The 21,079-nt window shown below is 29.0% G+C and overlaps 1 protein-coding gene across 1 annotated transcript in view; it reads left to right on the top strand.

The window, feature by feature from the left end:
• Positions 1 to 21,079, top strand: part of Bx42 (Puff-specific protein Bx42) — a 49,229-nt gene that overhangs the window by 20,665 nt on the left and 7,485 nt on the right. The window contains exons 5-10 of the mRNA XM_075356214.1: positions 3,332 to 3,456; positions 4,933 to 5,002; positions 7,241 to 7,306; positions 8,273 to 8,389; positions 9,440 to 9,581; positions 18,473 to 18,572. Coding sequence (XP_075212329.1) covers positions 3,332 to 3,456; positions 4,933 to 5,002; positions 7,241 to 7,306; positions 8,273 to 8,389; positions 9,440 to 9,581; positions 18,473 to 18,572 — 620 coding nt within the window. The remainder of the gene's footprint in view (positions 1 to 3,331; positions 3,457 to 4,932; positions 5,003 to 7,240; positions 7,307 to 8,272; positions 8,390 to 9,439; positions 9,582 to 18,472; positions 18,573 to 21,079) is intronic.

Raw genomic sequence — 21,079 nt, forward strand, 5'->3', positions numbered from 1 at the left:
AATTATTATAATATTACTTTCATGAGATCCCGCATCATCATTCGTATATAAAATTTGCATACAAGAACATATTAAACACAAAATATTAAAAGATTAAAATTACATATACATAATCAAAGGCATATGAAGTTATAAGTAAAATAAAATAAAAGCATATAATAAATAACCTGTATGTGGCTAGCCAAATACTAATGCTGTGCTATTTAAATAAATGAAAATTTTGTGTATTATCAAGGAAGATGCTGATACCTTATTGCAGCTTTTATGAGTACATCCTTTAAAACCTGTCTGTAGGTTGATTAAGTTGAATCTTTGCATATATATATATATATATATAATATTTTTCTAAAATATCTAAATTTTTATTTAATTAATCATTTTATATTATTTATTCAAATCAGTATTGACATCAGAAATAGAATGTTTGTTATTTATAAGGTGATCCGCAACATTATAAAATGTTACCTATTGATAAAACAATTCATATAATAAAAAATAAATTAATACATAATCATAAAAACCCTAAATTTATTGATAACATAAACACTACTCTAAGGAATATACATCAACACAATTGCTTTGAATTTAATAACAAGTGTTATACACAGGAAAATGCCTTGCCTATGGCATTTCCTTTATCTGCTGATAAAGCATGTCAGATGTATACTTAACAAGAGATTTTCAGAGTAAAATTTTCTGTGGCATTATTCACACACATAAAGGTTTGATTATGGACTCGTTATGATGTTTTTGTCGTTAATGAACCAGTTATAAATAATGAACACCTCATAATTTTGAATAACCTTTTAATTCCTATTATAATAATTTAAATTTTACTTTTGAAATAGATATAAACAGAACAATAAATTTTCTAGATGTTAGTATTGAAATTAACAAAAATAATCAAATTGTAACTTCGGTATAAAGGAAACCACAGTCAACAAATAACAATTCATAGAAAATTAAATCATTCTTGGTCTCATAAAATTAACATATTTACAAATATGATTGATAGAGCTATCCATTATTCACAAAATAATAAAGAGAATTTAAACACAGAAATAAATACTATAAATAAAATTGCAATTCAAAATGGATATAATAGTGCTTTGGTAATTGATAATATATATAAAAAAACAAAAATCAAAACTTAATAGTAAATAACTTTAAAGCCAATACATAACACACTACATGGATTTGAATACTAGGTATTGGATACTGGTGTTCTTTGGTGGTTGGGTTTCAATTAACCACACATCTCAGGAATGGTCGAACTGATACTGTACAAGACTACAAGGTAATTACCGGAGGCTAAACAGGAAAAAGAAAAAAAATACATACACAGAAGGTTGATAATATTTACTTAAAATATTCATACACCAGTAGTATTGTTGAAAATATAACCAAAGTTTATGACAGGGATCATTTTAAACCTGCATATAAAACTAACAATCATATAATAAAATATTTAAAAAACAATAATAATGCTGATTTATATAATTTATGAGGGGTTTATAAGATAAAATGTAATAATTGTAAGGATATTTATATAGGTAAAACAAATTATGAAAATAAAAAATTGGGCTTTTCTAATGTTGCGGATCACATTATGAATAATAAACATTCTATTTCTGATGTCAATACTGATTTGGAAGTATTGGAAATTAAAAAAGGAAACATAAATAAAAATCTAGATATTTTAGAAATTTTATATATATATATATATAATATAATATATATATATAAGCAAAGATTCAACTTAATCAACCTACAGACAGATTTTGAAAGAGATATACTCTTAAAAGCTGCAATAGATAGCACCAACCTTCCTTGATAATACATGAAATTTTCATTTATTTAAAAAGCACAGTATTAGTATTTGGCTTGCCACATACAGGTTATATGTTTTTATTTTATTTGACTTATGACTTTATATGTCTTTGTATATGTATATGTAACTTTAATGCTTTATGTTTACTATATAATTGCATATAAATTTTATGTACGATTGATGATACGGGATCCTGTTAAAGTACTATTGTAAAGATTATAAAGAGAAAAAAATAATAAAATAAAGTAAGAGTTTCTTTATTTCTGTACTTGTGTGGATTAAGTTGATTTATATTAATACATTTAAATTATTAGTGCAAAGGTGATATGGATCTTGAAAAGGTTGATTTTAGAAAAAGGAAAAAAATTATATATATATATAGAGAGAGAGGCCCATGTATAAAATTTTGTAGCTCTAAATCTCCATAACTATTTGATCTATTTCATTTAAATTTGGATAAGCTGTAGTATTGTGTCTGATGTTATACATGAAGAATGAAATTTGATGGATTTTTATTTATTTGTTCTCGAATTACACTCAATTTTAGGTCGACTACTGACCACATAATCTCAGTTTGAGGAAATGTTGACTGCATAGTGTTGTATTATTTATACGTGCTTATGAGGTAGTCATATTGGTGAGTTGAAACTTAATCCTTATGGGTAAGGTCTGCTAATTAATCAAACTTATATAATACGTTGTTCTCTGAAAAATCATTGCATTTCTGATTATGAAATAGTGAAAGCATCAGAAATGAAAAGTCGGTCTTTTTACACAAGACCGCAGTTTTTACACAAGACTTGCACTTTTCTGTGCAAGAATTTTTTAAGTTAAAATTTGTTAAATAACTTTATAATAACAGTTAATCTGCAATTAACTTTTTTTCTTTTTATTGGTCAATTTATTTGTTTTTCTTGCATTATTTTTCATAAAAAATTATACATAGCAACTTTTTTATAATAATATGGGATTAATACATTACATATTCTAAAAATTGCTGAAATAGAATTTATATTATATTTTAATAGTTCCGTTAAATTTTTTTATTACTTATCAGGCTTTTACTCTTGCTTTCAGATACATGAATCGTTTGCAGTATGTAGAATGTATATTAAAAATATTTTGTCGACTATCAGTTTTTGATGGAGGCATAAAAGAAATTAATTGATTAACAAAGAATGTTCTTTTATTCCAAATTTCAGTAATTCATACTGAACTATAATACACTGAAGAATATTTTAGTATGGCTTGATTTTTATAGAACAATAAAAACAACAGTGTATTATAATTTTATTAGTTTGATGATTGAATTGATTATTATTGATCACTGAATTTTATTAGTTAATCTTATTCTTCTCCAAATCCAAGCATTAGGATAGATGTGATAGTTTAAAAAACATTATTTGATGTGTAATATGTATTGCAGATAATATAACATTGAATATGTCTGAATATTTTACCACTTCTTTTTAATATAGTTAAAATCTTTTTTTTTAACAGGCTCCAGCTCAGTACATTCGATACACACCTTCTCAGCAAGGATCTGCATTCAACTCTGGTGCTAAACAACGAGTAATACGTATGGTTGAAGCACAGAAAGATCCTATAGAGCCTCCCAAATTCAAGTAAGTTTAGTATTTTTATTACTATCTCTTAATTTTCATAATTGATAAAAATTATTGTAATTATTTTTTCCTAATAATTACATTTTTTTTTTTAAGGAATTAAGTGTATATTAGATGTACATTGTAAAATTATAAAAAGTAGCTATAAAATGTACATAAAAAGCAAGTTACTTCAAATAAGAAATAGAAATTTCAAAATATTTGTATCATTGTAAAGCAGCAAAACATTGTCAGTAAGAAAGAAGAAAAGAAATGTGATATTGTAGAACAAGATTGATAATTTGAAATGAAGGAGAAATTTTTTAATGAAAAAAGACTAGAAACTTTTTACCTAAAGAACTGCTTTAGGACTAAGGATTAATTACTTTGTAATTCAAGGAAGTGTAGAAGTACAAGGAACCTATTACTTTAGTGCAGAGGACCAAAGTAATCTTCTAGTGTATGGAAAGGGGCAGAGAAAGATTAGAATATATGTAACAAATAGTTAAAGATGTAAGAAATATGTTAAAAATCAGTATACAAGCAAAGGAAGGGAACGGAAAGTGCATCAGTTGACATACCAATAGTGGCCATTCTTACTTGACAGATAAATATTAAAGAAGTTTGTTGATTTATTTTTCCGTTGTACCTGTCTGTTTTTGTATGTACGTAATTTGATAATGTTCTAATACCTAAAAAATGTCAAAACATTTAGGTTTTTATGTCCTTTTATTATTATCTAGGTTAACAAGCTAGCTGCTACAATACAATCAACTACTTAAGAATTTTATGAGTTATTGCTAATAATAGAGTATTGCTTATTTTTTATAATAGTTGCAACATCTAAATATTGTATGCCTAGCTACAGTTACAATAAAATCTGAAAAATAAAGATGATTTTAAATTTATCTCTGATACAGAATGAAAAAATGGATTCATTAATAAATAAAAAAAATGTTCACCAATAAGTTTGTGAAGAAAATTTTACATTTTTGGTTAATCCGTTTATGCAATTTGTTATCTCACAGTTCTAGAAAATGTGTTATTTTAACACAATATTTAACTTCCAATGAGGATCCAACTAAAAAAATTTCATTTAGTTGGATACTTCATCATACCATACAATTGTGCAGGTAGGTAAAGTTGTTTTTTTAGGTACCCTCTACATATTCTTGAGTGCCTCTTTAATTCCGGAAACAAAATTTTTGTGTTTTGCTGCTTCCATCTGGGTAAAAAAGTCCCACTTTTTCAGTGGATTGCACTGCTGCCTGGAAATGCCTTTTCATAAGTAACTATAGTTTACAGTTAAAAATAGCTTGGCAAGAATAACAAATGTATCTATAGATGTCTTGAATAGCTTTTTATGGTATTTATTGCTGTTAAAAGGAAAATCAAATCTTGTTTTTCTTTGAAGCTAGAAAATTGTTTTCTTTCATTCAAGAAAGATGATTCTTTATAAGTTGTTGAAGCAGAATTAATTGTTTTTGTTTGTTTTAGAATTAATAAAAAGATTCCTCGAGGTCCACCTTCTCCACCAGCACCTGTCATGCACTCACCTACTAGGAAGGTAATTTGTTTAATGTATACTGATAACTGCTATTTATATGATTATTTAAAATATATATTCTATGTTGCTGCAAAGTTATATTTTGCTTGAATTTATTTGTAGATATTATTTGAAGTTGTTATTAAAATTTATTTTTATATTATTTCTTAGTTCTTGGTGTAAATATTTGTAAACATTTTTCTAGTGCATTTTTAAATTATATTATTGAAATCTGTTTTTTAATTTTTGAGATTTGGTGGAGTTGAATAAGTTGCTTTCAAAATTTAAGTTTACTTCCATAAATGTTTCTTCCTAAAGCAATTTCTTTAAATGTTTGAATATATAAAAAACACATACAAAAATGTAAGCATTATTTAATTTAGGAGTTATATATTAAAAGTATTATTTTTATTTAATGAGCTGTAGGATGTAATTGATGGTTGTGCTTATTAATGATTGATAAAATTTAGTGTAAGACAATATTTTGTACACAAAAAAGTGAAGCATATTGATGCTGATAACAGACTGTTTTATTAGATTATGTGGTAATCTTCTTGATAGATTATATGAGGCTCGTCTGATAAATTTTGCACATATATACGTAGCATGGGAATGAAAAGAGATATTGGAATGAGATAAAAAATGAATAAAAGTACAATATCTTACCTACAAAATGCAGTGTTTATTTTTCAACATAATCTCCATTTACACTGATACACTTTTCCCAGTGTGTGACAAGTTTTTGCATCTGTCACTGAAGCATTCTGGTGGTCTTTCTCGGATCCAAGCTTCCTTCACCTCATCATCAGTGGTGCAGTGATTACCTTTGAGATCCCTCTTGAGATGAGAGAAGAAGTTGAAGTCGCATGGAGTCAAATCCGGGAACTATGATGGATGCGGAATAGGCTGAAACTTCAGCTTGCTGAGTGCCTCTGTAGTGTCGTGAGATGTGTGAGGCCGCTCATTGTCATGTTGTAAGATTATGGGCATGGTGGTCTTTTGAATGCAACATACTCTTCATCTGAGGTGTCATAATGTCTCAATGTACCGTTCGGAGTTCACAGTCATCCTATGTTCCAGATAATCTCAGTCACATAAACATGTTTGGCCATCCCAAAACACTGTCAAAAGGAGTTTCTTTGCAGAGGCTTGAATTTTGAAGTTTTTGGGTTTTGGAGATTTGTAATGTCGCTGTTACATGCTTGCCTTTTTCTTCCGGGTCGTAATGATGTATCCAACTCTCATCACCAATCACAATATTGAAAAGGAAGTCATTTCCTTCGGCACAATAGTGCTGTAAAAGTTCTTTGCAACATTCGACACAACGCTGCTTGTGTTTGTCCGTCAGTGTGTGGTACCCATCGTGCACAGATTTTATGGTAACCCAATTTCTCAATAGATGGTCTACTCGTTCTTTAGATATGCCTAACTGAATAGCGATGCATTGCTGGGTGATTCACCAGTTATTTTGAAGCAAATTGCTGCAAGGCGAGTCCTCAATTATCACTTTACCAGCTTCATTTTTGCGAAATTTCAACGCCCACCTATTCACAGTGCTCCTGTCAACAGTTTCACTACTATAAATCGCTTTTAAATGATGAAAGATATTCATAGGATTCACATTTCCTGCTGTTAAAAATTTTATGATTGTGCACTTTTATAACTGTGATGACATATTGACCGTACTTGTCTCCATTTTAACTTCTACTGAAAACAAACCGGTAAATGAATTTCAACACATTATCGCAGGTTTGTAGAGGAGGATTTCAGCTATCATGTGCTGCCATGCCCAACTTGATAGTACCTTTTGTCTCCATGTAGCACACTAGTGTGCAAAATTTATAAGCCGATCCTGATACATCATCTTTATGTTAGTCATTATTTTATTTATCAAAATAAGTCAGAAAAAACGTGTGGATTTTTACATAATGTTTTTATCTGCCTAGAAAGTCATAAATATATCAGAATTTTTTTTACTTTCATTGTAGTTACGACAACATTTTAACAATGACAGCTCATTTATCATGACGTATCATTATCTTTTTTTTCTATTTAAGGTATTACATTTAGTGTAGTAATTCATGGTTTTCTATTTTCTGTAATTTATATGCTCAGTATGTTCTAAAAAACTTAATTTTGTTTATTTATTTTCTATATATTTCTTTTACTTCAAATTACAATCTAAATTTTACCAAAAAAATTAGCTTGTATTATTTAAATTTTTATGAAATTATATTTTCTTTTTCTTTTTTCTTTTAGGTTACTGTTAAAGAACAAAAAGAGTGGAAAATACCACCATGTATATCAAACTGGAAAAATGCTAAGGTAAGTAATAACCTGTTATGTTTTCTTCCATGTATTTATTTACTAACATGATTATTTTATTTATATTTTAAGCTATGTTGGTTGCTTTTGTTATGAGCTTGTGAATACCAACAATGTAGTAAGATGAAGATAAGATTTGCTTTTATCATTATTTAACTTCAGTGACCTATGGGAAGCAATTTAACAAATGCTTTATTCAGATTGGAAACATAGTATATATTGCATGTTCATGTTTAATGGCTTGTGTCATATTTCATAGATAACAGAAAGGTACTGCTTCAGCATTTTAAGAAAAGAACAAGAGAAACTATAAGAAACAAAAAATCTTGATCAGAGAAATATTTCTAAGGTCAAAATTAATGAATAGAAAAGTGATTGTAGTCCATATTACAAATAAAAATTGTATGAAATAATAACACAAAAACAAATGTTTGATATAGATTAGAATCACAATTTAAAAAAATTAATTTATAGGTATTTGATGAGTCTGTGTAGTTCACATGAAACAATAATGTAGAAAATTCCGGTTTATGTAATTAGTATTGTTTAAAACTGAAAATAGTAAGTAACTAGCTGTAGACATGCCTCCACAGCTAGCCCCTCTGGGTGGGTTGCCCTGACGGGCAGCATCTCAGAATGGGATTATTAGGTGTTCAAAATTGATTACCTCTTGTTCATCACTCAATGATGATGTCCTTTTTAATTTACAAATTTGAATGTATGGCGATTAATATCTTAAGTTTGTGATTAAGGAAACTAAGATCTCAGGGCAAAGTATTGGATCTTTCCATAATTTGGAAAACATTTGATTTCAGTTGTAATGAAAAAATTCTGATTAAAAAGATGTTAAGATATTTATCAAAACAATCATATTTTGGCAAATTTCTGTAATTTGTAATACATGCATTAAATATGTATCTTTTCTCTAACTTAATAGTAATTTAATTTTTTTAATTATTTTTTCAGGGTTACACAATTCCTTTAGATAAAAGATTAGCAGCTGACGGAAGAGGGTTGCAACAAGTTCACATTAATGAAAATTTTGCTAAGTTGGCTGAAGCTCTGTATATTGCTGATCGAAAGGTATGATTTGTATTATATTGTACTTTATCCATTCCTCTATTGAGTTGAGGAAATGTTTCATTCTTCGTGCCATGCATATAAAACACCCAAGTTACCAGAAGCAGAAATTAGTCAGAATTTCCTTCTCTGAGAATGACATTCACTATACAGCTAATCACTGCAGTGAATACAGTGAATGTATTTGTTGTGGTCCTGAACACTTCCTGCATTTCAATGGGTTTGGGGTGCATATTGATGTGTTCAGCTCTTCAACTAATAAGCAGAATGTACAGAAAGTGCACAGGAAAATTTCTTTACTGTTTACTTTCCTTAGTAAGCCTAACATAGGATGTTTGTTATTTTGAGTATGGCTATGCCAATTTCAGGTATGATTAATATATCATTCTTAGTTGCCTACAATGTTTTTAGTAATTGCACCTTGTACACTTAAGTTTTTTCTTCATAAATTTAATAATGATTCTAAATTTTGTTTTTTAATCTAATGCTTGTTTTTTTTTTTTTTTTTAGTTAAGTTTTTGTAATTAATTTATTTTGTGTGAGTTATATGAGATTGTACCAGTAGTTATTAGGTGCCTGTTTCATTATGATGCGTAAGTTTTTCTTGTTGAGAGAAGTTGAATGATAGAACTTAAATGATTATTTATAAGTTCTGTTATTTTTCACGTAAAATCATCAATCTGCAATAATGTATAAAATACAAGAAAGTTAAATTTGGCAGATAAGGTGCTGTTGATCCAGAAAAGTAAAGATTAAATAATCCTGAAATTTTTTAATATGTTGTAGCTTATATTTATGTAGTTAAGTTGTTATACTTACTTTCATTACTTGTGTTAGCTGTTGATTTTTTTTTTCATGGGTTGTTTATTTCGCAGATAGTGTTTATGTAAACTTAGTTCACTTCTGTTAGTATTTGTCGTTTGCAGTATGTACATGAGAAGTGTGATTATTTTTTAAAACAAACCAGCATTTACATTACAAAGTAATTCTGTTCTAGTTTAAGTCAGTAGTATTTATTTAATAATATATTTAGGAAATATAATCTGTTGACAGGCTCGTGAGGCAGTTGAAATGCGAGCACAGCTTGAGAAAAAATTGGCTCAGAAGGAAAAGGAGAAGAAAGAAGAACATTTACGTCAGTTGGCTCAGAAAGCTAGAGAGGAACGAGCAGGCATAAGAGCCTTAGCACCTGCTGGTATGATTTTCATTTTAATTATGTATTTTTTATTTGCATTCATAATATCTTTATTTAATAATTTATTTTATTTTTGTGGTAAATTATTAAATTTTCAGTATTATGATTCATGATAATTGCATTAACATCATACTTTTTTACTATTATTTTTTTTTGTAGTATGTATATATTACATGACCAACAAAAATCATGAGGAAATGTGCATGCTGGTATCAAGAAAATTGTTAGTAGACTGCCTTTAGAATTTATGAAGTAGAGTATGTAAATCTTTGAGCCATTTGTTTCTGGCCATAAATTGAAAATGTATTGTGTTGTAACAGAATTTATGTTGCAGCTGATAACCAAGAAATAAAATTTTTTATTGACTGACAGAAATTTTTGGGTCAGTGAAATGGCAACAGAAACTTGTTTTTTTTTTTTTTTTTAATTATCAGTAGGTTTTGATTCATGGGTATACAGTTATAACATGAAAACCAAAACAATCATTCCAGAGGTGGAAAAATTATTAGTTCAAGTAAAAGCATCACAATAAAATCATTCTAATGTCAAAATTGATTGCCATCACATTCTTGTTCATCAGAAGTTTGTTCTTTTGTTCTGCTGTTTCAACAGAGTTTTATTTAATATTTAAACAGAGTTTGACGGAAGCAGCTTCCAGCATGATATGCTGTTCACTGGTGTTTGAATTACTCATGCTTTTCTTTAACAGTACTACAATTGTTATTTGCAACCCTTCTGCTCGCTTAAGTTTGCTCTTGCATAGTTCTCTTTTACAAAACTAAAATTAACCTTGAAAGGCTGCTGCTTTGAAAAAATTGATGAGATTAAAGAGACAATTTGTTATTGTACCTGTGATTATTACTCAAAACAAATTACAGGAAGGTTATTAATAGTGAAAAAACCTTGAGCAGTGTATTAACAATGTAGTTAAATACTTTAAAGGATAAGGCAGGGTAACTATAAATTAACAAATAGTAAAGAGCAAAACATTTTAGAGAAAGACAAGGATTGGAATATGTACAAAATGTAAGTGAACATTGTGGAAACATGTTTTGTAAGTGAACATTTACAAAACATGAACATTGTGGTTCATGTTTTGTGATTAAAAAATTGGTAAAAAAATTGATCGGAAGAGAGGAATAGCATTAAACCACATTAAATAACAGATGACTTAAAACGAATCAGAAAGAAATAAACTATCATTCACGTTTAATATTTGTTAGATAATATGATTAGGTATTTGCTGTACATTATATATACTTTTAGATATTTGCTGTATATTATTATTACAGTTCGTGTTTATTGTATAAGGATTAAATAAAAATATTAAAATACAAACAGAATTAAATTTTTTCTTAAACAATGCTTGGAACTATTGCAAGCAAACAAGTGCAAGCAAGTGTAATTTACTATTTCAAACAAGTGAACTATTGCAAGCAAGTGTAATTTATTTAAGGGTATAATGTACATCATACTAAATTTTGCTCCACAAGTAAAACTTACAGAGGTTCAGTTTAAAAACAAAAATTTTTATTAAGAAATAAAATTAAAGTGCTCTTAGAGACACAATTTTGTATAAAACAGCAAAAGGTTTTTAAGTGCAAAAGAAACTAAACCCAAAGAAAGAAACTTTGCAAGAGAATTTCTTCTTGAATAAAATCAAGCAGAAACCAGAATATAGTTCAGTGATTGCCAAACTGTGCGCCATGGTACTCTGGGGACCACGGACATAAAATATTGCAAAAGCTTCATAATTAATTGAATTAAGACATTTATAATTATTAATTTAATGTTAATAAAGTAAAAAAATGAAGATACACGAGTTTTATTTATTTTTATCTCTTACTTACGAGTAGTCATACTTTTACTTAGGGTTAGGGCACCATGGAAAAATTTTAATTGAAAAAGGGCGCTGCAACTTAAAAAAGTTTTAAACTAAACCAGTCGTTCCCACTGGTTTTGTTTAAAAACATCAAGGAAAAACTAAACCAAAGATAAAATTCAAGTCACTTACGACACCTCAAAGAACCACAAAAAGGTATCTTTAGAATAAATAAAAGCTAAATTAACTTATGTGAAAGAAAAGAAAAATGGAAATGGTAGAACCATAACATTAATGGAGGGACGTGATTAAGTGGGATAGGCCAAAAATTATGTTTGCGTTGGATATTCGTATAAAAGTCTGAATTTATTGAAAAGTTTGAAACAGATTGAGAGTTTATGTTTATTTTTAATTCCTTTGTAAAACTGTTTCTATTTTCAAATGAATTAATTTTTTTAATAAAATTTTCAAAACATTTGATTCTTTTTTTTATTTATTTATTCTCTACATAATAATACAATGCTTCAGTGAATTAAGCAATTTTGAAAAATAATTAACTGTAAATTCTTTAATTTAAATAATTTTTGAACTTATTAATAAATTTTGTACGTAAAAGTATTTAAAGTATGCTAATTTCTTATTTCTTAAAACTAACATCCTTCAGATGATCACCATTTTCTGTATGCACTTGGTAATTCTGTTAGATGGTTTACTTTTTACTTTACAGCTCACTTAAAAGGCATTTGCTTGTACCTGGATTCATTGTTTTTGTGCCTAAATTGTATAGTCTTGGTATTAATACTTGTTTACAAACATCTCTGGAGGAAAAAATAACATTCAAAAATGTCATTTGACCTAGCTGGCCATATGATATTCCCATAATAACAGATAACTTAAAGAAATATCTAGAGACACCTTGGAAACTCATTTGGCGTAGCTTATAACTGTATCTTATCAAAAAATGTCTCCTTATTTACCAGATATTCAAGTTCAGGAGCTAAAAAGATATCTTAAATTTGTATAATAAGCTCTAGTGATAGAGCTCTTTCTTTATCATCCTAAAAAGAGCCCTTTCTTTATCATCCTAAAAAGACAAAGTTCAATCAAAATAAAGAGATTGTGTTACATTAAGTTCTGGACTATGAAGTGTTCTCTCCAAGAACTGCTGAGGTTTTTGTAAAGAACCGTAAATAAACTTGATAAGTGAAAATTAATTTCATCACTCACAAATAATTTAATAGTTGTTTGTTTTCATTAATCAACTAAATAATCATCTGGCAAAAACCTAGTAGGTTTTCATAATCTCCTCTGTGTTTTGCATTAGCTACTTTGATTTTTCAGAGGGTGGAATTATAGATATTTTTTGTAAAATCTTCTAAGCACTGGCTTAAAGCACTCCAAGTGATGTAGAGGGGCAATGTGCAGAGCATGTAGACTCTGTGTAGTAGTCTCTTTCACTGCCCTACTAAAGTACAAGTTGTTTTCATACTGGTACCTCTTTTTAAATATATTACTGGTAGCTTCAAAACTTTTACTCAAGTATTGAGAGAATCCACTGATGCAATAAAATGATTACAGTGAATACTTAATTGTCTTGAGAATTCACACTTTATAATCACAAAACTGTCACCTTTTTCCTAAAAAAATTTGACAACAAAAGCACGTTGTATATAGTCCACAGTTCCATTTCAACTACTACTTAATACATTTATATTTATATATATTGCTATATAGTGTAATAATACTATTCAAGAAGACCAAAGAATAACAGTATACATTGTGTGATGTTATAATCCCTATTTTGGTTTGTTTGATTCTTTCTTACACTGAATTATTTGAATATCATAGATTTTATAATAATATTTGGAATTCCTTGTGTTAATAAGAATGAATTTGAACAGTAATGTTAACGTTCTCACATACTGATGAATTATAAACTAACATTGAATGACACATTAAAAAATAAAAATATGTAAACGTTACATTAAAAAAATAATAGAACTATTTTCAATATTTTGGCTTATAGAAAAATAATTTGCTCCATTATCATTTTTAATAAATTTTCAAACCATTTGTTAAATCCTCCTACCAATTTATTTAAAATACAATGAAGAGGTGTTCTTTTACAGAAACAATATCACTCTGTTGATGAATTTTTAGATAATTATAATTAAAAGATTATTTTAAAAACTCTTGACTTTTTTCTGCATCCCTTTCAACATCTACACAAATATGTACTGATAATAATTTTCAATAGCACCTTTGACTTATGTTGTATTAATCTTTTATGTTTAATGTATTTACTTTAATGTTGTTTCATGAGTTTGTATTTAAATAATTAATATGGACTTAATCACATCTATTTTGTATCTTATAAGAGGATAAATCAGTTATAAATGGTATTTTTTTAAAAATAAATTTATTGATTAATAATATACAAAATTCATAACTTCATCATTTCTCTATATTGTCAACCAATTGTGCATGCACTTCTCGATGTCTTCATTGTATTTGAATCATTCACCTCAAAGTGATTCTTTCAAGGGTGCAAACAAAAAATAGTCACAGGTGGATAAATCTGGACTGTAGGGATGATAATCGAGGGTTTCCCAGTGCATTTTTTTTTTCAATTTATCCGTTGTCAAAATCGTGGCGTGTGGCATGGCATTGTCATGGAGAAGGATGATATCTTTGATGAGCAATTCCCCATCTTTTGTTGGGGAACAACTGTAGCAGCTGGCAGTAGTAAACCGCATTCACCATTCAATGATTGTAGAGAAAATCAATGGGTAAAACTTCCCTTGAGTCAAAAATCATTGCAAGAACTTGTACGTCTAACAGATGGGTTTTGGCCTTCACTGGGCAGCCCTCATCCTTCCTTTGCCACTTCTTACTCACCATTTTTGACTCCAGAGTGTAACAATGGACCCATGTCTCAATATACGTGACAGTGCACTGCAAAAAATTGTCCCCTTCTTGCTGAAATCGATTCAGAAGTCTCTCACAGATCTCCAACCTAACCAGTTTTTGATTTTTAGTCAGCAACCTTTGAACCCATCAAGCACTAATTTTTCTAAAGCCAAGATAATAAGTGATAATGAATTGAGCACTCCCATAGCTGATACCCACTTCTGCGAATTCTTCAACAGTGAACCTGCAATCACCTTCAATAATCTCTTGAACGGCGTGGATGTTGTCAGTTGTGAGGCTTGACCTTGGGCGTTGATCATGACTTTCATTTTCTGCACTTTCTTGTCCACCCTAAATTGTCTGACCCATGTATACACTCGATTCTGGGACAGTGTAGCATCTCCAAACTGTAAATGAGTTAAAATTTCCATGAGTTTAATGCCTTCATTATTTAAAACCCTTATGATACATTGTGCAACAGATGACAGAACCTCTTGCACACTCATGGCTGTGAGCACATGGCTAATGGCTGATTAGTACCATCCAGCTCAGAATGCTTCCTGTGTAGAATAGTAAAATTACTGTTTAAATTTGATTCACCCTCGTAACTTGTTTTTATCTTTATAATTTATTTTATAAATAATTTGCACATTGTATTTTATAATAATCTGTATATTGTGTTATTAAATTATTATTATTGTATTGTAAAAGATTTATTTGATTTTATGGATTAAATAGTGAATATATCCTGGTTATTTTTAACTCTTCAGTTTCTTTCTTTTATTTATTTCTCAAAAAAATAAAATAGGGGTATGCCGACTCACAGAATGTTAGTGGTAAATGAATTATGTGATGTATTAAAAACTATCAGGCCCATTAAAGAGATAAGTATGTTAGTAAAGAATTAATAAAAAATATTATTTTACTTTTAGTAAGATTTTGAAATATCCTCAAAATTTTATTCAGAGGACTTTTAAAATCTATATTTCCTATCTCTTTACCCAATTGTGACCAAAATTAAATGGCATCAGTGTCCCATATACAAAAATCATTTTGTCAAATTTAATCCAAATCGGTCCATCCAGTTTGAAGGTATTAAGATAAAAACTGCCTAACACACTTATGAGGCATTTTTTAAAGTAACATCTGTGTTGAATTTGCCATCTATATAAACAATGTAAACAGATGGCTCTGATATAGCTCAGTTATTTCAATCATTAATCAGCTGTTAGCCATAATAGTTTAGTAATTTTGTTGTTAATTATTAATATTCAAACATTTATAATAAGTGCTACAATTTGTGATCCTGCCAAGTGTGAAGTACTAAGAGGAATCTGGTTTTGATGGCAAAAAATAATTCTGCAGCTGAAATTCATGAGCAAATTTGATCTTTGTAGAGTGAATATTATGAGACAGGTGGGACTTTTCATATTAAGAAGAGCAAATGAATATTTATAAAGAACTTAGTGGCCAGCCATTGGTGATAATAGATGATTTGATTGAAAAAATTAGAAGAAAACTGGCGCTTCATTGTGTCACAATTATTTTTAATGTTTCATGATCTTTAATTTATAATTTATGAAATTTTGACTAAAAAATTGGCTATATAAAAATTGTGTGCCAGATTTTGTGTCATTATGAAAAGGAAGGTGATGAATTGTTTGTTCATATTATTACCAAACATGAAAACTGGATTTCTTATTGAAACGTCAAACAGAGCAGCTATTAATGCAGTACCAACATTACACCATTAGACTCAAAAAGTTCAAACAATAATGTTTGGAAAAGAAGCTTATGGTAGCTGCTTTTTGGGACAAAAAGGTTGTCTTGTTGAATTTAGTGATCGCAGAACTATTGTGAATGTTCATAAGAAATAACATTAAAAGCAGTAATAAGAACAAATGACATGGGATGCTATTCTTTGAGATTTTGTTTTTGTGAGATATGCTACACAGAAAATCAGACAGTGAGGCATTTGAAAAAATTTTATGCTTCTCCACATCAGCTAATGCCATGCAGATGACTTTATCCCTTTTAAGCTTGTTTCTAGAATTGGTTTGAGAACTAAAATGGCCTCTCTTTTTTCAAGCTCTTTCTGAAACTGAATTGATCTTCATTTATATGTATATCTTTTGCCACATATCTTATTTACTTACATCAAATATTGTAGTATTTTTGCATAAAATATTAAACCGATGGTGCAGTAGTTTTTATATTTATACATTATATCTTTCTTTGATAGGATAATAATTTACTCTCTTTAAACTCAGGGTATTTCTCCAGTCTCATAAATTTTGCCTACTAATGCATAAAATTTGTTCACTCCTTCTACTCTCAAACATGGTAATTCAGATGGTACATCGTTAATCCTGACTGCTTTATTTCTAAGTCTTTCAGCACTGCATCAAATTCATATCTTGTGTAGTCTCTTTTGAATAGTCCTACATATTCCTACGTCCTGTTATCTCTTTCTTGTTTCTGTAACAAAGGTTTTCCATCTGCATCCGTAACACTAATATATAAAATATACATTTTCATTTCATTCCCGTTAATTTTTTATATGCTGCATATATCATTTTTTTTAATAATATTTTTCTCTTCCTCGATACATCTGTTCTTCATCCAGCCCTATTATTTCCATTTCTTATATGTTTAAATAATTTTCTGACTTTTTCTCATCTTTTATGTTTTTATATATACTCCACTTATCCATCAATTTTTGGTATATTTCTCTATGTTCATTTTTTTTTATCTAATGTTTCATTTCAGTCCTTAATTATTTACCTTTTTAAATGTACCAGTTGTTTTTTATTGAATTTTCCATTATATAAGGTGCTGCTTCTGAACCTATGATTTGTTCATATTTTAGTTATATCAGATTTCTTTATCCTTTCTGTGTTCCATCTCTTTATTTTAATTTTTTTTTGTATAATTTATTAAACTGCAATCTGCACACTACTTCATTACCAAATTGTGGTCGGAATCAATATCTGCTCTTGGGTACATTCTACAGTCCATTACTTATTTCTGAAATCTCTGTCTGACTAATGTAATTATGATTTTTAATCATAAAATTTGTAATCACTATTTAACTTAGTGCAAAATTCCATAAGCTTTAATTAATTTCTGTGACCTAATCCAACTCCTGTAATCTCCAACTATTTTCCTTCTTGTTCTTTTCCTGTTAAGACATTTGAGTCTCATTGGTATTACATTATCTTTTTTATTTTTTCTTCTTTTGCGAAAGAGAATGACATAAATATCTTCAGTATTACAGGTGCTGTGGGCTTCGTATTTACCTTTATTAAAATAATTTATTTGTTGTTTTTAAAATATCACGCTCTTTGTCTTGTTTTCCAATTTTTTTAGTCATTGTTACCTTTACTCTTGCATTTTCCATTATTTGTATTTGTTTTAATTATCCTATTACTCCCCGACTGAAATTCTTGTTCATCTCTATTTTTCACCTCACTAATTCCTACCAAATCTAATTTTAACCTATGATTAACCTAATTTTAACGTATTGTTATGATTCTATTTTCTGATGACCTATTCATGAGTAATCCATACCCAGAGATATGAGGCATATTATGTTTTATTAAAAATCAATACTATAAAGCATCAGTTTATAGTAAAGTTCTTGTAACTGAGAGAAGTATAGAAAAAAGAATGCATATGGGTATAATGGAAGATACTGTAAAAGTTAAGAGAAAGGAAAAGGTTTGAGTAATTTTGGGTCCTGGTTGAGAGAGTAAAATGCACTTATAATCTGGCCTGCTGGTTGATGTTTCATTACATGCTGTGATGTTTGTTGTGGATAATGAACATAGCAGTCAGAGAGCCTCTAAAAAAATTAAAGAAAAAGATCTAGATGATGATTGCTATATGAGTAATGCTTCCCTACACATATCATGCTATAAAAATATATAATGAACAAGACAGAATCGAATGAAGAAAACTATGCCAACTTCTTGGACCTTCAGCATCTGCAGTACGGATAATGATGTCCAGCTAATAAAATAAATAAGATTACAATTTAATTTGTATTGGTTTCTTCTCTATTCATTTTTGCCTAAATTAAATTTTTTTTATAGAAATTAATATATTGTTAATGGTTACGATTTGCATATCAGTTTTTTTTTCATTTGTTATGTTTAAGAAAAAGATGACGAAGCTCGAGAAAGAGATCAAATGCGATATGAAAGACACAAGGATAGAGCCAGAGAAAGAAATCTAGCACGTGCTGCCCCTGATAAGAGGTATCTTTTTATTTGTGTTATTATCTGAAATGTTATAAATTTAATTACTGACTTTTAATAAAAGCAAACATATTTGCTTCATTTAAGACCAGATGGAGTATACTTCCCTCCACCAAGTGTGTAGTAAATATGCAAGCTTTCATTATCTACCCATATTTGATTGATTTTGATGATTGTTTTTTTGTTTGTTTTTTTTTCATGATTCATTACTACCTCTTTCTTGTGCAAAAGCTTCAGGGTTCTTCCATTAACTTAACCTTTTAAATATAAATTGGTTTATTAAAAATAATGTAATCCTTATGGTGGTATCATCTTAACAAACAATTCTTACTTAGACCTAATTTTTACTAAGGTAAATTTCAAAAGTTAAATGAAATTTTAAAAACCGTTATTTTTACTTGGACTTAAATATGAAATATATTTATTCTTTACATAACTTCCTATTTCATGCATTTAGTCCATCTTTCAATAAGCTGTTGGATTCCTTTCTGGAAGAAACTTTTTATTATAGAGTGCAGTCAGTTTTGGCATTGTTTCTATAACCTTTTCATCCGAACAAAAATGACTCCCTTGTAGTTGTTACTTCAGTAGACGATAAAGATGAAAAACTCTTGTATGCAGATCAGGACTGTATGGGCTGACAGTATACAAAAAATATACCCTTGTTGAGGTTATTTCACACATCCATTGAAGGATCAGTGTCTTTGGTGGTCTAACTACTCAAAGCTGAGATCAAGATGTCAAAGGATTTTTTTATTAGCTGCATGAAGTTGAACATCATATTGAAGCAAAATCACATTCTTTGAAAGTTTACCATGCCTTTTGTGCTTTGAATTTTTCATTCAGTAATCTTAGTAGATCACACTAGTGTTTCATACTAATCTTTTTCCTGTAGATGTGAAGTGTATATAAAACTGGACCTTCGATTTCCTAGAATGTTACTTCCATCATCTTTTCACCAGATATATGAGTTTTGAATTTTTACCATAGGAAATTAAGGTTGTTTCCAGAGTAAACATCAGTGAATACTCTTATATTCTACTCACTTGCAATTTCATCAATTTAAATTCATAGTTTATTGTGAATCACTTAAATTGCCATATCAACATCACTCAGTCCTCTGAGTACTTGAGTATTTGCTGATAATATTGTAATTCTAGCCGAGAGTAAAAAGGATTTAGAAGAAACAATGAATGGCATAGATGAAGTCCTACGCAAGAACTATCGCAAGAAAATAAACAAATACAAAACAAAAGTAATGAAATGTATTAGAAATAACAAAGATGGACCAATGAATGTGAAAATAGGAGAAAAGATTATGGAGGTAGAAGAATTTTGTTATTTGGGAAGTAGAATTACTAAAGATGGACGAAGCAGGAGCGATATAAAATGCCGAATAGCACATGCGAAACGAGCCTTCAGTCAGAAATATAATTTGTTAACATCAAAAATTAATTTAAATGTCAGGAAAAAATTTTTGAAAGTATATGTTTGGAGTGTCGCTTTATATGGAAGTGAAGCTTGGACAATCGGAGTATCTGAGAAGAAAAGATTAGAAGCTTTTGAAATGTGGTGCTATAGGAGAATATTAAAGATCAGATGGGTGGATAAAGTGACAAATGAATAGGTATTGCGGCAAATAGATAAAGAAAGAAGCATTTGGAAAAATATAGTTAAAAGAAGAGAGACTTATAGGCCACATACTAAGGCATCCTGAAATAGTTGCTTTAATATTGGAGGGACAGGTAGAAGGAAAAAATTGTGTAGGCAGGCCACGTTTGGAATATGTAAAACAAATTGTTAGGGATGTAGGATGTATACTGTAGGGGGTATACTGAAATGAAACTACTAGCACTAGATAGGGAATCTTGGAGAGCTGCATCAAACCAGTCAAATGACTGAAGACAAAAAAAAAAATTGTGAATCACCTGTTAAATTGATATTTTTATTATTATTTGAAGAGGGAAGACTTACCTTCCATTGTTTACGACTGTTCTGAGAGGATCTGATGGTCTGGATTGGGTAGTGATTACGAATTATTGAAAATAAAAAATTAAACAGCACTTCAACATTAAAGTTAATTAAATTTATAATTATACCAGAATACTTAATTTAGAATAAGTGAATATACATTACTTACTTCACAATATAAAAAAGAGAATAAGAATTCAAACACATAAATAACTTACAGCACAAAAAAAAAACATAGCAATACCCGTCCTACCGAGCACAATATTTACTTAAAACAATAATCTAATTTTAGTAGTATATAATAGATCTGACAATACGGAAACAGCCGTGCAATAAGTAAAAATTAAATAAAGTCTTTGTAAAATTTAAATTTTGTAAAGAGTTTCATGCGACGATATATTGTCAATAACAAAAAAATAATGTTCACAACACCTAGACTACCACGCCCAATGCACACAGAGAGCAGACTGGCGACAGCAGGTTACGACATTCGTACACCATTCGTACACAACTCAGAATAATAATAAACAACTTGG

Source organism: Lycorma delicatula, chromosome 2, assembly GCF_047948215.1.
Source record: "Lycorma delicatula isolate Av1 chromosome 2, ASM4794821v1, whole genome shotgun sequence".
Taxonomy (NCBI): Eukaryota; Metazoa; Arthropoda; class Insecta; order Hemiptera; family Fulgoridae; genus Lycorma; species Lycorma delicatula.